An 18472-nucleotide genomic window follows, 5' to 3' on the forward strand; every position below is an offset into this window, starting at 1 on the left:
CATGTTTTGTGCAAATACTTAATGGTAACATTCCCCCGTCTTCGTAGCTCTTCAACTTTTTGAGTTAAAAACCCCAGAAGACATTACTTTTGGGATGATCCTCGTGTATATATATATTTTAATTTAACATACTGAAAGAAATGGTAAGATGAACAAAATCTTGAAATTTGGAATATAAACATTTTGTAATTTACATATACATACATATATATATGTATCTATGATATATGATGTTGTTTGTTTTGGTTTTAGCGATATGTTTTGAATGAAATTCAATTATGTATGAAAGCGCATTTTTACCTAAATAATAGTTGGTAATAATTTTCCCTTTAACTAATTTGGTACCCCTCACATGGGGTGCGGTATATATATATTATTTTTAAAATATAATTATCCACTGACATGTGTTTCGTCGTCTACGACTCATCAGAATGGCTGGATCTAGCGAGATTCAAAATCGGGACCCCACGATAATGAACCTAAACCACTTACCGCTCATATAATATATGATGGTGAGGATGGATTATCTCATTGATTTCTGAGAAGTTTGGACAACAAACGACTGTTTTTTATGCATTCTTGCATATCTTGAGTGTTGTAAAAACGAGTCGAATCATATGGAAAAGTGCACAATAGTTTCAATAATCTTTATATAGCCAGGAGTAATAACTCTAAGATCACATGGAAAGAAATAAAGTCCCACCCAAATCAGTGAAATTTACATCCCTTGAACTACTTGGTGTGTAGCATTGATGAACAGAAAACAATTCAACTTTCTTATAATGCCAGAACAAATTTGTTGATTCCATAATTTGTTCTCTACCTCATGCTGAAAAAAAAAATCTTGATTATTAATTAAAATAATATATTTTAATTAATTTAAAGTATGTTCCATCAAATAAAGCTTGATTATCAAACGCTGAACCAATAATTTTAAACAACTTCAGGTTTGAATGAAGATTTAATGAACAACAACAACAACAACAACAAAAAGAGATTGGGAGCGATCAGGTTTTAAGTAGAAAATTAAAGGCTAGCCACACTGATGTAACAGACTTACCTAAAAGTAAAAGCACAACAGCAGTGGCTATGGCTCGGGAAATCCAAGCATTTGTGCTCCCTAATAATCCCAGGATAGATTCCCCAAAGCCCATCACAGACAAAGAGCAACCAGCAGCCTTAGAAAAATAATAGAAAAACAAATATGGTTTAAATACATGATTTTATTCAAGTTGAAGTTAGATTTATTAAAAGAAATCATAAATCTAGACTTTCACATCTATGCAAAGAGATCAGTGTTGTGAATATATTGGAACATTGACTAATCACAAACATAGTATCTGTAAAATTGACCAATCACGAGCGATATAACATCTGTAAAATTTACAAATCATTTTATTAACGACTGCAAGCTTGCAATTCAAAATTGTGCATGCATACGAAATCACATTGATGTAGAGATTTTCTTTTTACTCATGATTCACCACTTATCAAGGCTAAATACCACTCAGGAATAAGCATTACTGAGATGGAAACGATGTTAATGAGAAAGAATATTATGAGAGGATTGAAAATGATTAATGGAATAAACTAAATTTGATTACTTATGGGGACGGTTTATGAAAAGAATCTGTTGACATTCGATTTGTTGTAATCTACAGTGAAGCAGTACCGTGATAATGTGTTCTACAAATGGAAATCTCTTACAAAAAGCTGTTTGTTGAAATTCTGCTTGTCGTTAGGCACACAGCAGAAGAAAGAACAGGTTTTTTGTTGTTGTAGAAAACGAGTTCTTACTGTGAATGTCTTGCAAAAAGGAACCAGAGACTGGAACTCACGCGAATACTTTCTGTGGAAATAACAGCAAAGATAACTAGCAACATCTCTTTTGCAAGAAAGAGGTTATAAGGAGCAGATGAGATCATTTTCCAACAGATTTTATTTAAGAAAATCACAATTTATGTCTCAGTAAACTTGTAATCCAGTGTTCTGGATTACAGTAAGAGAACTTCTGAGTGAGTGAGTAATTTTCCTCCTAGTTCCTCTAAATTTAACTAATGAAAAAAAAAAATAATAAATAAATAAATGGGATTAGTGTTTAAAATAGATTCAAAACAATTTTATTTTTAAAACACAATCCAATATTTGCCTTATCTGATTGAGAAAAGTTTTTATCTATCTTTTATAATTAAAGCTATTCTATCATTGAAATAGAGGAATTCTCATCTTTAACAAAATGTTATTCAAAATTAATCGTGAAAAACAGATTAATGAATGGAAATGTGTGGACAGAAAAATAAAGTAGGAAGTGATGAGGTTAGATTATCCATGCATGCAACAATTGGTCATGATCTTTGTCAAGGTCATGATCTTTATCAAGGTCAAGGTCAGCCAGTACTTGCTTTTTCAATAAATGCATACAATTAAAACCGGTGGGAGATTACCTGTGAGAAACAGTAAATAACTCCAATGCTTCCACCGATTCGTCCACCGAGCACATGCGAGATCAAAAAGTACACACCACCCCCATCCATGTTGCATCGCTCACATACACCGATAGCACTGAGAGTGACGATGAGTACGACACCACAAGAGAAAAGGATGATCAGAATGGCCAGCCAAATTCCACTGTTGCCCTAAAAATGAACACAAAAAAAAAGAAGAAAATTAAATAACGTGCAAGAGCCATTAAAGTAATTGCGACACAAATAAATGTTTGTTGGTAACATCGGATGGAAATCACATGTGAGGAGTTGATGAGAAAGAAAATTTTTATGAAAACATAAAATCATAAAATTGCCATCCCATTAATTAAACGGCTGGAATGAAGAGATCTAAGATGGAATAAACAGTAGGGTGTCACGATTAACACCTGTCAATAGATTCAAACCCGGCAACAGAAGCCATGTCTGGCTACATTAGCAAGGACCTAATCTATTCAGCCACCATTAACCGCAAGAAATACTGTTAAAATTTAAACATCTTTTTTTAATGTTTTTTAACGTCTATCAGGTTGATCTAATCATTATATGATGATCTGGGCATAAGAGCTAAATTGAGCTAAATTAAAAATAATTGAATTAAGATAAACTACTTTTTTTAGCAATAGATGTTTTTAGTAACGCGGTATTACCAATCATGTAAAGACGGGGTGGGAGGGGGTCATAAGAGTATTATCAATAGATGCCAACGAAAACCCCTAACATAAAAATGATTCGCAACATTAAAGATCTACAAATAAAATTGTAATTAACTCTAACTACCTTGTTCACATGCATGAAAAAAAATGGTTTTTATTTAAGACAGTAATTATTTGATATAGAGGTAGAGTATAGACTCTTTTTTGGTCGCTCAGACCATTAGTAAGAACAGTGTTCATTAATGCACGATTAAAGTCCATATTTTTTAGAGAATGTTCAGAAATATTGAGTGAACACAGTTCCAAATAAATCCGTGCCAAGATAAAAGAGAGCAAGTAAAGCATACATGGTCTCCCATGAGTGCACAGTGAATGAGGCATAAAAAAATGACTAAGTTCAGCATTTACCCCCCCCACACACACACACATTTAGCCCCAAAAGTCCAAGGGAACATCAAATCCTGGTGAAAATGAACAAACTGTGCAGTTTTAGGCCTTAACATATGTAAATTTGAGTTCTGCACCATGCAAAAAAGACATGACTAAGTCCATCATTTGCCCCCCCCCATTTAGCCTCCACAGCCCACAAGGCCTTAACATATTTAAACTTGAGTTCAGCACCATGCAAAACTGCTAAATAGACATACACAGAAGATTTTGGACAAATATAGTAAAATAGTCTCAAAAATGGAGTGTTTTTATTAACCCTAAAAGAGCCCCTGGGGTACACCCAAGAGTTATCGCGAAGCATAGACAAACAAAATTATATAGAAATCAGTTAGTTACAACTTGTCAGAAAGTTTTATAAAAATCCAAGACATCAATTCTTTTTAATAAGCACAAATGAGTGAATTTTAACCCGAAAGGCAACTGGAGTTTTCCCAGAAAATCCATTCTGTTACTTTTTTACTCATTCATATCATGTTTAATGTTTGTGCAAAATTTTAAAAAATTCCAAGGAGTAGTTATTGAGAAAAGTATGAACAAACGAACAGACAAGGATGAATTGTCGGGGGACCAAAAATTTAAAAGAAAATTGTTCATGGTTACTTGCTAAGGCAGAAATTCTTGATAAGATAATCGTCCACATGCGTTAATTCCAGTCCACGCAAAATCAATGATGAAAACTTAACATCTTTCAATGGAGCTAGCAACAAGGAAAAAAGTTGCTAACTAACTGGTTTGTTTTTCCCCGCAAAATATTATTTATAGTCAACCACGAGATTTTCCAAAGTTTTGGTCTGTTTATGGGATCCATATGTGCAAAGATAAAAATTAGTTCGCATTAGTGTTCAATGCGTTTTCCGCTCAAGCCCGTGTAAATACACGGGCTTGAGCGGAAAACGCATTGAACACTACACTATTTGTTTTATGTGGGCAAAGTAGTGTTCTTCTTAGAACTGACACCTTTGAAAATAATTTTGATTAAGTTGTCTCCCTTTTACTCTTCACAAATAGTGGATTCGTCTGTATGATGATAATTTACCACATGTTTAATCATAAAAATTGACACATTTATTACAATTATTGTACAGAGGAAACATGCGTTTCGAAAAGACAGAGCAGTCAGTACCTCTGCTACAGAATTATCACTCAGGTGGGAGATACTTCAGAGGTTGGACCAGAAATGAGCCATCTCCGGGCCCACAAAACACCTACAAGATCACAGTCTTCTTCGCAAGCAATAGATGAACATCAGTCATGGTGGCGGTGGTAGTAGTAGTAATGATGATGGTGGTGGTAATAGATGTCTGCATTTTTCAATGCAGTGACTGAACATTCCAAGCTGAGATTTATAGAAACGTAAACAAACAGATACAGATTGTACTGACGAGATATCTTTCCCATAGAAGAGATATTATAACATGTCTCTGCTCTATCGATATTTTCATGACAGGTGCTCGTTTGAGCTTCAATCTATCGTACCTCCTTGCCAAACTTTCACAAAAAAAACACTTGTCTACCTACAACCACTATCAATAATTCCCCCCCCCCCATGATCTAGTTGTGCCTAAATCTAAACGTAGATTTCATGAACAAAGCTTTGTTACTAGAACTACTTTTCTGTGGAACTGTTCCGTTGGCTTGCTTCCTGGCCGACTACAATATCGTAGCCTTCAAGTCCAATGTAAACAAGTTCTTGTTGAGCCGTCTCCTTAAATAATCAAATTATACTTAATTTACACCACTAACGATTAGTAACTACACTGTTGTCCCGATGACCACCGTACACTCATCAAACCTTATCCTTGAGTGGCCTTCAAGCCTTGATAAGTAGTAACTCTTTATAAAAGTAACCACATGATCACAACAATCTTTACAAGTGATGGATGAGCATCATCACATCGTGCATAACATATTTGAGGAGAAATTTTTGCACAAAATGAATAACAAATATCTTTTTCCTGTAAAGCATTCTTGATAAAAAGATGAAGCAATGTGCCCCCTCTCCCAACGATCGCCGCCCCAATGCTTGTGTGTGCCGTGGTTTTCTTCTTTCTCTTTTATTCTTTTTCTTCTTGTTCTGGCCGTGTCATTGCCTCTCACACATTGGCGACTGACAAGGGAGCGAGCACTAAGTTTAAAGTTTTGGCCTATTTATGGTATCAATATGTGCAAAGACAAAAATTAGTCTGCATAATATTTACATACGCTTGAGACAGAGAATGCATTGAACACTACTCTATTTGTTTTATGTGTGCAAATTGATGTTCTTAGAACTGCCACCTTGAAAATAATTTTAATTAAGTTATCTCCCTTTGACTCTTCACAAATAGTGGATTCGTCTGTATGATGACAATTCACCACATGTTTAATCATAAAAATTGACACATTTATTACAATTATTATACAAAAGAAACATGCATTTCGAAAAGTCAGTACCTCTGCTACAGAATCATCCCTCAGGTGGGAGATACTTCAGAGCTTGTACCGGACAAATGAGCTATCTCCGGGCCCACAAAATACCTATATGATCACAGTCTTCTTTGCAAGCGATAGATGAACATCAGTCATGGTGGTGGTGGTAATAGATGTCTGCATTTTTCAATGCAGTGACTGAACATTCCAAGCTGAAATTCATAGAAACGTAAACAAACAGATACAGATTGTACTGACGAGATATCTTTCCCACAGAAGAGACGTTACGAATCTGTCTATGCTCTATCGTTATTTTCATGAGAGGTACTCATTTGAGCTTCAATCTAGCGTACCTCCTTGTCCAACTTTCACAAAAAGAAAACACTTGTCTACCTACAACCACTATCAATAATCTCCCCCCCCCCATGATCTAGTTGTGCCTAAATCTAAACATAGATTTTATGAACAAAGCTTCTTTACTGGAACTACCTGCCTGTGGAACTCTGTTCTGCTGGCCTGCTTCCTGGCCGACTACAATATCGTAGCCTTCAAGTCCAATGTAAACAAGTTCTTGTTGAGCCGTGTCCTTCAAAAATCAAATTATACTTAATTTACGCCACTAACGATTAGTAACTACACTGTTGTCCCGATGACCACCGTACACTCATCAAACCTTATCCTTGAGTGGCCTTCAAGCCTTGATAAGTAGTAACTCTTTATAAAAATAACCACATGATCACAACAATCTTTACAAGTGATGGATGAGCATCATCACATCGTGCATAACATATTTGAGGACAGATTTATGCATTCACAAAATGAATATCAAATGCCTGTCCCCCTCTCCTAACGATCCCCACCCTAGCATTTGTGTGTGTTGTAGTTTTCTTCTTCCTCTATTCTTTTTCTTTTCTTGTTCTGGCCGTGTCATTGTCTCTCACACATTGGCGACTGACGAGAGAGCGAGCACTGACTTTCAAGTATAAAAAAATAAACAAGAGAACACAGAAGAAAAAACAAACTTCAATGCATTCTACAAATATCAGTTGTAATTTGGGTGGGTATACGATAAACGACTCTCTAAACACTGGCGTCCACATTTTAGTTGTCTGTCTGTGAGTAAAACTCTCTCGGTTTGTTCTGAACCACAATCTGCCATCAACTATTGCAAACTGTCCATAAGCTAATCTCATATTTGTCTCAGAATGACCGATAAACGGAAATGATCATTTTCTTGGCCACTCCCATAACTAAACAAAAACTGACCACTGACCGCAAAATGTTTTCCTATCTGAAGAATTCAAAAGACTTTGGCAACTTCTCATTATCGTTTTACTTTTACTAACCTCATTTTCTATACTTTTATTCTCCTATGGTTCTAGTTTTTCATCTTTTTTATGGATCACTTCCTAACACTCTGGGGTGAGACGTCTATATCATCAAAAGAATAAATGCATTGTTTTGTAATTGCATTTCTTAAAATTTCGTTCTGTTTTGATGACAGCTTTTAAGTGAAGAATGAATTGCCTATATATTGAGCATTACTCTGCGTACACTTAAAACTAAATATAGTCCATATTAACCACGCTTACACCTAGCAGCTGCATTTCAAGATTCATAATGATTGATTAGCTATTTAAGGAGTCCTGTACATTCTTCTTTGCATATCTTTGAAGCATGCGGTCATATTGGTCATAGTCTTCCCATCTTTTTATGCAGTCCTTCGTATTATTGTTTTATTCTGAAAGATGTTATGAGCTAAACTGAAGCTGCATCACATGATCTTCCTTTCCACATCATCAGGTAAGTTTTATCGCCCCAGTTGCTACAACTTTGATTCCCTCATTCCTGTTCTTTGGCAGTAAAGTGTTTGCCATGTTTCTGAACTGACGGGGAGAGCCTCAGAAGGGATAATTCCCATTTCTGTATGAGGAGCGGGGAGGGGGCGTTCTCTAACCGTTTGGTTCATAGATGTAGTCTGGTCTCTCTCTGAGATGTTGTTTGAGGCTTGACATAGCTGACACAGCAGCTTCTTGACTTCAGTCATTAGACGGTTGGTTCACGTCCATGATGGGGATGGTGTTCATCATTGATAGCTTTTGTGATTTCTACTCGGCTGGTAACCTCCTCTACAAATCCTGTGCCTAAAAATATGTTAACATATACCCAACTTTATATATATACTAGTCGGTCACCCGGCGTTGTCTGATCGTAAACTATGCATAAATATTGTTTTAATTCATAAAGAAACTAAGACGAATATTATGTTTTTTCTTAACAGTTCACTTTTTGTAAGAAAAAAAAGTACTCAAGCTGAAAGACAGTGAGTCAAGTACGATAACCATTAAGTCAGCTTGACACGGTCTTTAAAAAATGTTTTCAAACCTGCTTATTCTTAACATAAGGAATTCATCAGGTGAATCAGTTGACAAGCAGATAAAAATCCGAACACTCCCACGTATCAATTTTTCAATTTTGACTCCTTAGAAGCAATATTTTTCTGGATGAAAACCAATTAAAAATTTTCCCACACGTCTGAATACCGTATATACCAAGTTTCAAGTCTGTAGGTAAAAAATTCGTTGAGTATATAGGTTGAGAGATTTATACATACACAAAAATCATTTTTAGAAACAGATAAATAATGTTATTTCACTGAAAAACGTTTATAATTATATTGTTTTATAATTTATTTGTTAAAGTTTCCTTCAGTTTTGATAATGGTGTTATGGTTAGGTATGAATGCTAGGATAAAATGGTGAATTTTTATTTGATGAAAGAATGGATGAGAGTTTAAGGTAAAGTATATGTAGAACAGTCGAGGTAGCAAGCTCAGTTCACAAGGAAAAAAAAAAAGCATGGAAGTGATAATAGACTTGAGTGAAAAAAGGGATAAATAAAGATCTGAACAAAGATAGGTTAGTTTCGATGTACATTCTTGAAAGCCATCCAATGCTTGCCAGCATGTAAAATGGATGCTATGATGATGATAATGATGATGAGAGTTGAACACCTGACTATATTAAAGACTAGCAGGTCGCCCAACGTTTCCCAGTCGTAAAATATGCATAAGTATTATATTTTAATTAATGCAGAAACTGAGACATGTGCATGCGAGTATTATGTTTTTTCTAAATATTTTACTTCTTTAAAGTAAAAAAAAAAAAAATACTGAAGCTGAGATCGAAACCAAAACCTAAAGACTGTGAGTAAAGTATGATATCCATTACACCAGCTTGATACGATCTTTAAAAAGTATTTTCAAAACTCGTGAAACAGTTGAAAAATAGATAATCTGATGATCCCTCAAGTACCAATTCTAACCCTTTAGCAACTATTTTCTGGATGAAAACCGATTAAAAAGTTTCCACATGTCTGAACACCCTATATACCAAATTTCAAGAATGTAGATCAAAAATTTGTTGAGTATATACATTGAGAAGTGTCCTCACACACACACAGTCTTACTTTTATAGATATATAGATTATTCAATATTTACAATTTGGGTTTCTCATAGCCTTTTCAAATACGTTATCTATATTAATGCAAATGACTCAACAGCCTAGATGAGAGTAAAGCATAGTATGCCAAAGCCAATCTTTACAAAAAAAAACAAATAAACACAAAACAACAAAAAAACACCCACTACCTGCCTGTCTGCATCATTTAATAAACATGCAAAACATGCATGAAAGTGACACCTGGCAGGTTAGTAAAAATTGAGACATGCTATGGACAACCTCACATTTGAAAATTTGGTTATAGTCAAAATTGTTTGCTGTTTTTAACTTCCGGTTTCTGATGTCCATTTGTCTGGATAATAAGACATGATTAAGTAGACAAGAAATTTGTGTTCAATAACTTCTTGCCATCCAATCAAGATGGAGGATGACATTTTCTCCCCAAATAAAAACAAACAAAAAACTTTTGTATACATATATATCTCTTGTATGTCTTTTCATTAAATTTATCTGTTTTTTCATTTTGTTGTTGATTTATAAAAGCAGTTAAAATGGAATCCATGTTTGTCAGAAACAAAAGATACTTTTAGTTGCAACTTATAACAAAGCCGGATAACTATTAATATTATTCTGGCCAAGGAAAGTGAATTTTTGTTTTTATTAGAATGACACCTTTTATCAAGGCCCAAAAGCCGCTTGAGGATAAGAATTAAATATGAAGAAAGGTAGGGAGGTTTCACATTATCTGAGAGGAAAACAATCATTAATCACAAGGGACTATATCTTGCTTGTCACTGCAAAAATCAAGAACCGGAAATCAAAAAGAGCAGACAATTTTGACTATAATCGAGAATTCAAATATTTTAAATTTCTATTGAATTTTATTTATAGTTATTGGGAACTAATGAAGCAAGACTCCCTGAACTTTATTTTTTTTTAGACCCCCTTAAGCTTAAAATTTTAGACATTTTTAATGTCAAAATCATTTGGATTGAAATTGGAATAAGGATTTTAGATATAAGGTTTATTATATCTTGATTTTAATCTTGTTAAAAGAACATAAAAATGGTGGAAATCTGTTTTTGGATGAGTATTCTGCAATTCTGTGTTTTATCTCTTTCTCAATTCATTAAGTAAAAATAAACTCTTTGTTAAACAATAGCTTTTGTTGGCAATCGCAATTACCTTAACCTTGGAGGTCATCGAGTAATTATTGCAGGATGCAAAATCAAAGAGACCTGAACAAACCTGAATGAACGATGACATATTTTCTCTCGGTTTGCAGTGAAAAAATGTATTTTGTTGCAGACAAACAATGGATCTCACAATACAATAAAACAAGGGTTGCAAACTCTCCAACTGCACTTCTATTAGCCTGACATTGCTCAATGCTTAAGATCAGTGGAAAACAAGTGAAGCATGCATGGTCCTCCGTGAATACACAGTGAACGAGGCATAAAAAAATGACTATGTTCAGCATTTGCCCCTCGTTCCTACCCCATTTAGCCCCCAAAGTCCCCAGGGTACGTCAAATCTTGGTAAAAATGAACAAATGGTGCAGTTTTAGGCCTTAACAATAAAAATATTAGAAAAACAAGTGAAGTATGCATAGCCCCACATGAGTACACAATGAACGAGGCCTAAAAAAAATGACTAAGTTCAGCATTTACCTCCTTCTCCCCATTTAGCCCCAAAAGTCTCCAGGGGATGTCAAATCCGGGTGAAAATGTACAAACGGTGCAGTTTTAGGCCTTGACTTATGTAAATTTGAGTTCTGCACCATGCAAAAAAGAAATGACTAAGTCCATCATTCCCCGCCCCCCCCCATTTAGCCCCAAAAGTCCACAAGGCCTTAACATATTTAAACTTGAGTTCAGCACCATGCAAAACTGCTAAATAGATATACACAAAAAATTTTGGACAAATTTAGTAAAATAGTCTCAAAAATGGAGTGTTTTTATTAGCTCTAAAAGAGCCCCTGGGGCACACCCAAGAGTTATCGCGAAGTATAGACAAACAAAATTATATAGAAATCAGTTAGTTACAACTTTTCAGAAAGTTTTATAAAAATCCAAGGCATCAATTTTTTTAATAAGCACAAAAGTGTCAATTTTAGCCATTTTAACCCGAGAGGTTGGGAGGGGGCAACCGGAGTTTTTCCGGAAAATTTAATTTGTTACTTTTTTTACTCATATCATGTTTAATGTTTGTGCAAAATTTAAAAAAATTCTAAGGATTAGTTATTGAGAAAAGTACGGAGAGATGAACAGATGAATGGACAAGGATAAATTAACAGATTCACTCTCCTTTTGTCGGGGGACCAAAAATGAGACCCAAGATAATAGAAAGCACTGCTGTGATAAGCAGAGGACTAGCGTTGACAGTCACAATTGACTGTGAAAGTTATGAAGTTTTAGTATAGATGGTCAGTTAGAAGAGATGCGATGAGAGTGAGTGGATATCTAAGATCACCAGAAAAAGGGTTAGGGTTAGGGTTAGGGATTGGATATCTAAGACATTATAAAATGGGTTTTCATAGAGGTCAATGAAGCTATTGACTCCAGGTTAGAAACAGTTAAATGAAATGTCCTTCTAAGACAAAGAAGAAAGAGTAGACAATCATATGTAATAAAAAATATCCTTATTTCGACCGAATTAGAAAGAGGTTAAAGACAGAAAACAACAAACGTCACAAAATGTAAGACGCCGTGTTCTATAGCAGAAAAAACGCTGTTAATAAAAACCCATTCTTTTTTTGTGTACCTAGAACAAAGCGGAACTTCCATGAGCAAAGTTTCTTCCCCAGATCAATCCGTCTGAAATACAGTATCATGTGGTTGCTTCCTGGTGGACTATAACATTGCCGTTTTCAAGTGCAATGTAAACAAATTCTTGTTGAGCCATCCCCTTAAATAGTCAACTTCTGACCACGTACAACTAACTGTTACTAATCCATGCATTGTTTCATTGTCTACCTGTTAAACACAATTCTTGAGTGGTTTGCGGGCCTTGATACATAGGAGTAACTCGTTTGTAAAATTTTAAAAAATTCATTGTAAGGTAGAGAGAACTAGCCACGGAATATTTGATTCCTACAAATCCCAGCTCATTCATAACGGTGTACTTCAAAACTAGTTCAACAACCCTTATTCGTTTTGCCAAGCCATTCTATACAGAGTGAAAATAGTGTATTAAACATGTGATGGCTACAATAATTATGCGATTCAAAATCAACAACCTGACTGAATCGTGAGAAATTTTCTCTCAGTGCTCAGTGAAGTGTTTTGTGGCACAAGATGCTATCTGAAAGTTCAGACTGAGTGACCTCCTTCTGTCTGGACAGACAATGGAAATCACGATGAGGAATTCTTAGTAAAGCAAAGGTTACACAATCTCTAACCACACTTCTAGTACAGCATTGCTTAAATTCAACAGAAAGAAGAAATCCAAGATGAAAGATGTCATACATAAGTAGAGAAGAACTAGTTAGGGTTAGGACTGGCGTTATTTTGAAGTTTTTCTACTCCTAACATAGTTGCTCTACCAAGGCTTTATAAGATTATTAGACACTATTTTTATGTTTTATAGCAAAGTACATGTTGAAGACTTTTCTCTAACATGAAGATCATCTTGTTGGGTATGTTGCGATTTCAAAGTGGGCATATGTGAGTCTTTTTTGTACATAAAAATTGAAGAGTTCATTCTCACTTGTTACCAGTATAATTCAGGGGAGATAACTAACATGGATCAAGAGACGTAACTGAATATACAATGTCAGCAGTCATTTTTTTTTGCTTGTTCTCCATTCACACATCAGGTCTGTTAGCATTCATTTTTTTATGTAAATTTTTTTAGACAAGGCACAAAGTCATTTGATGTAAATTGCTAACAAGAATAAAAGATTATTGCAAAGATCGGAAATATCTATTCGCCTTAGTCTTGAAAAGGAGGAAACCAGTCAGCAGGAAGAGAGTTCCACAAGCCTGCGATTCTTAGAAGCTATAGGAATAGGATGCTGCATTACAATAAAATATCAAAACATTGAATTAATGAAGCCCACTAGACTAACGAATCAAACTAGCCGAAGCAAAGGAAGCAAGCATTAAATCAAACAATTCTGAAAAAAAAACAAAAAAAACACATGCCATAATAGTATTTGTAGAAAAGCTGAGACTAGCAACATCATGTCTGTGAAGGAGAGGTTGCAGAGAAAAAAAGAGAGAGTTTGGCCAACTAAATTACAGATACGTTTTTGAAACCTTATCAAGAACCCTTAATGGGACAAAGATTCATCAATCCAAATGTGACAACAGAACTCCATAGATAGTTTAATAGTAGGTTTGTAGAGACAGAAAATAGTTTTAGGTGTGAGAAAGTGTTTGGAACGATAAAAAAAACAGACTTTACAAGAAGCAGGAAGAGCAATGGATCTAATTTTTTGTATTGTGATTACAGCTTACAGTTAATAATTCTTGTTTATGTTTATCTTTGATATTATAATGCTTCCAAGATTGTCTAATAAAAATATGCTCTTAACTTTGTTATACCTTTGCATCTGCTTTTGTCTAATAGACAATCTAATGTCTCTTGTTGTACACTGCATATCTTGCACACTGCATTGGTGGTATATTTCAAGATCTTGGTCGTATCTTTCAAGATTTTGCTATTTATGAGTAACTAACAGGATTACTCGACATTGTCTTTTTCCCCTTCATATCTCCACACTTTCTTTTGCCCAACCCATTCCTCTCTCTGGATAGATAATTCGTTTTTTTTTTGTTTTTTTTATAAATTCCTTGAGAGAATGACTCGGCATAAAGGAATTAACTTCTTGATAAAAAAATCAGAGTAATTTCCCTTTAGTTGGTACATAATCTGTCTGGAAAATCGATACACTTGACAAAATGTATAAAATAATGAATGTTTTTCTAAATTTCACATATTTACCTGGAGCAACACCAATCAAGAAAACACCAATTTTGTGGGTATTTTATTTTTATATTGGAATCCTTTTTTGTGGGTATTTGTTTTGTCGCTTTTTATTTAAAACTTTAGGCGGACATACAAACATACACACATACACCTGCTTTTTATATTATAAACTGAGATTTGGTACCTGTTAGTGACAGGACGATGCCAATATTATTCCCAATTCTCGATTCCGATTCTTTACCAATCTCTAAATATTTACTATAAAGTTATTTTTCATGATTACTGTAAAACACATGTTAAATGTGCAGATATTTTCTAAATTCAAAATTACATTTGTGGGAGGTGATGTATTGATTTTAGTTTTCATTATTTTATCATTATTATCAGCAGTATAAAATTTGCTTTAAACAAAATCAAATAAAAAAAAAACAATTAAAAGTTTTTGACATCGGAAAATAGGCATAAATCTTTCTAATTCCGATATCCCCAAAAGGCTTGATTTTTTTCAATTCACGATTAATCGCCCCAACATTAGTACCTGTATGTTTGAAGCCGAGACTATACTATTTCAACCTATTGTACGATTTGTTAATGCTCAAGTCATTTTTATAGACTATTTCAGACTAATTTACCCTTTTAATTCTCAAGTCAGTGAAAGGGATTAATATAGTATCTGTTCTATTATCATGAAGCCATTCTTCCCCCAGGCATTACCCCCTCTTTCATGGGCTTAGTGTAGCATCTGTTCTGTTATCATGAGACAATCCCCTGGGCATTAACTCCTCCTTGGGGGGGGGTAGTGCAGTATTTGTTCTATTATCATGAGACTATCCCCCCAGGCATTAACTCCTCCTTGGCAGGGGTTAGTGTAGTATGTGTTCCTTTATCATAATACCATCATCTCAGGTATTACATCCTTTGTGGATGCTAATATAGTACATATATCTGTTTTGCTGTCATGATATAATTCTTTTAGGCATTTCCGTCTCTTTTGGAGGGGGGGGGGAGAGTAGAGTAGCATCTGTTCTTCTCTCATGAGAAACTCTCTGAGGTATTACTTCTTTTTATTGGGGGAGAGCAGCTATGGTTAAGGTTTAAGATTAGGCGTAGTATAATATCTGTTTTATCCAGTCGTTTCATTCATGTAAAAAAAACAAAACCTCTCTTTGGACTAACGTATCTCTACACTGCATTACAAACATGAACGGGAGTAAAGAATCCCGGACAACATCAGATATATACAGCTAGTGATAATAATTGCTCTTTAAGCCGCAATCATGGTTCGTCTTTTAGACCAACTGTTCTTAGACATTTATTTGGGTTTGTTTTACATCATATCGAACCTTTTTAGATTTAATGGCAAACTATAATATCGATTCTTTGAGGACATATTTGAATTTTATTCATAGAAATAGTGGGTAGAGAATTCAAGTTTAGCTTTGTCAACAACGCTAGCACATTATACATGACCATAATAAATCTGAGAAGATTTAAACATGGCATAACTTATTCCATAGTCCATGAGGGTATCCATTGGGTCAATCATACAAATTACCACTCGGGCATAAATTACTACTATTTGGGACCATGTATACCAGGGCACTAGGTAGAGTTAATCAGCGAGATGTTCACATTAAATTTAAATTTCTGCAGATTAGTACAGTCAGGGAAACGGGAAACAGAGAGGGAATTCCAAAGTTTAGCAGTTTGAGGGAATAAACTATCAGAGTAGAAAGCTTTTCGGCATCTAAGGACCTCTATAGTGAAAGGGTGGGATTCTGCTGCTTGTTGGGTTAGTCAGGAGTATTTATGTCAAGGAGGCACAAGTGTAATGAAATCGCCAGAGCACATAGCATTAAAGTACTTTTAAAAAGGACACAGGGATGCAACGTTGAGGCGATGGGAGAGGGATTGGAGTTAATCATCATCATCATTATCGTTATTAAGGAAAAAAAGAAATTGAATAAACAATAAAGATAACTTACCACAATCCATCCCATTCGTAAGAAGATGATGACCCCAAGTAAGTTGATGAGACAAGATGTAAAGACGCCATCCCAGGTTCCGAACAAAATTGGTTCTGAGATGAAAAAATTGGCCTTCCACCATGGTTTGTGAGACAATTGCTAAAGGGGGAAAAAATGTATGAATTTTTTAAACATTTGAATTAATAAAAAAAAAAAAAAAATGAATTTTTTAAACATTTGAATTAATAAAAAAAAAAATGAATTTTTTAAACATTTGAATTAACAAAAAAAAAAAATGAATTTTTGAAACATTTGAATTTAAAAAAATGAGGGAATTTTTGAAACATTCGAATTTTAAAAAATGAGGGAATTTTTGAAACATTCGAATTTTAAAAAATGAGCGAATTTTTTAAACATTTGAATTAACAAAAAAAAAAAATGAGTGAATTTTTGAAACATTTGAATTTAAAAAAATGAGTGAATTTTTTAAATATTTGAATTTAAAAAAAATGAGTGAATTTTTGAAACATTTGAATTTAAAAAAAAATAAGAGAAATAAAAAAAGAAATTATGTCAGTCACAAATATTCAATATTTTTTTTACAAATAAAACAATTGCATTTCTTAGTTTTTTTATGGCTTTTTTATGAAATACTTGCACAAAATAATGGGATTAGAAATCGATGGGACGATTATTTATTAAATATTTTTAAACCATTATGCAAATTAGACTACTCGTTTACTTTTTAAGCAGCATTTCTTCTCATTCTATCAGATTATGTATTTTCTTCTTTGAGACTTGACCATTTCTAGCACCATTTTTATAGGTTGCAATTCAGCTGTGCAGTTGGAATCCTTACTTGGCAGTCTGATTTGTCTATGGATGTGTTATGGTGGCTTTGCCATGCCTACATTCATTTTAGTTGTTTTGTGGCATATCAACCCTTTTTAGGTTATCTAATACCAAATTCAGCAATTTTAATAAAAGATATTTTTTGTTTTTATGATTTTATGTATATATATATATATATATATATATATATATATATATATATATATATATATATATATATAAACATTAACGTAACTATGCTTAATTATTTAAAAAGATATGCGATTAAAAAAATGAAAAAACAATTGATAAAAATGTTTACGTATTTTTATATATTTTTATAAATTATTTGTTAATATATTTTTTCAAATATAGTTAGTTTTTTTTTTAATTTAAACCTGTGTAATCTATTACGATTTTTTTTGTCTGCTAGGCGGTGCTAGACTGAAGAAGTAAATTAAAGATTTTCTCTTACAATGTGATTTTATTATTTGTATTGAACAATGTATCACAATATTACTGTTTGAGTATTTATTAGTACTTATTAATTTATCTCATTGGGATAGGTTCTATATTTAAACTACAATAGACACTATTTTCATAGAAATGTTATAATAAACTCATATTTGCTGAGTGCTTTTTTTTTTTTTGTTCCAAAACTAATTTTTTGCATTACCCAGGAAAATATCAACGTTACGTATCAAAACATACTGGTTGATTAAGTATATTTTTCATTCCCTCGAGTTTCCATGGGTTACGCTAGTCAATAATTAATGGTCATCAATGTCTTTTTGCTGTCCAGTTTCTATGAATAATAAAACCCAAGATAGTTACATTTTTTTTTTTTTACATAGGCATCACCACATTATCAAGGCCAAGAGGCCACTCAAGGATAAGGGTTAAAGAGTGTACATCAGAAATTGGGCAATATAGTAATCATTAGCAATGAAAACTCGGCAAATTTGATAACCTATATGGAACGGCTCATCAAGAACTTATTTACGTTAGACTTAAAGACAACCATATTGTAGTCAGCCGGAAAGCAGGAAAACGGAAGGCAATTCCACAGGCGTGCAGTTCTAAGAAAGAAGCTTTGTTCATGGAATCTACGTTTAGGTTTAGGCACAGATAAAGAGTGGGGGGAATTATTGATAGTGTTTACAGCTAGACGAGTGTTTCTTGTGAAAGTTTGGCGAGGGGGGACCATAGATTGAAGCTCAGTTGAACACTTTCCATGAAAATAACGATACATCAGAGACAAACTCACAACATCTCTTCTGTG

The 18472-nt window shown here is 33.9% G+C and overlaps 1 protein-coding gene across 1 annotated transcript in view; it reads right to left on the reverse strand.

The window, feature by feature from the left end:
- Positions 1-18472, reverse strand: part of LOC145293986 (solute carrier family 12 member 8-like) — a 104092-nt gene that overhangs the window by 27723 nt on the left and 57897 nt on the right. Inside the window, exons 2-4 of the mRNA XM_080140879.1 lie at positions 16378-16518; positions 2445-2636; positions 1061-1178 (exon numbers count right to left, since the gene is read on the reverse strand). Coding sequence (XP_079997005.1) covers positions 1061-1178; positions 2445-2636; positions 16378-16518 — 451 coding nt within the window. The remainder of the gene's footprint in view (positions 1-1060; positions 1179-2444; positions 2637-16377; positions 16519-18472) is intronic.

Source organism: Euprymna scolopes, chromosome 15 (assembly GCF_053919585.1).
Source record: "Euprymna scolopes isolate OS-2025 chromosome 15, ASM5391958v1, whole genome shotgun sequence".
NCBI lineage: Eukaryota > Metazoa > Mollusca > Cephalopoda > Sepiida > Sepiolidae > Euprymna > Euprymna scolopes.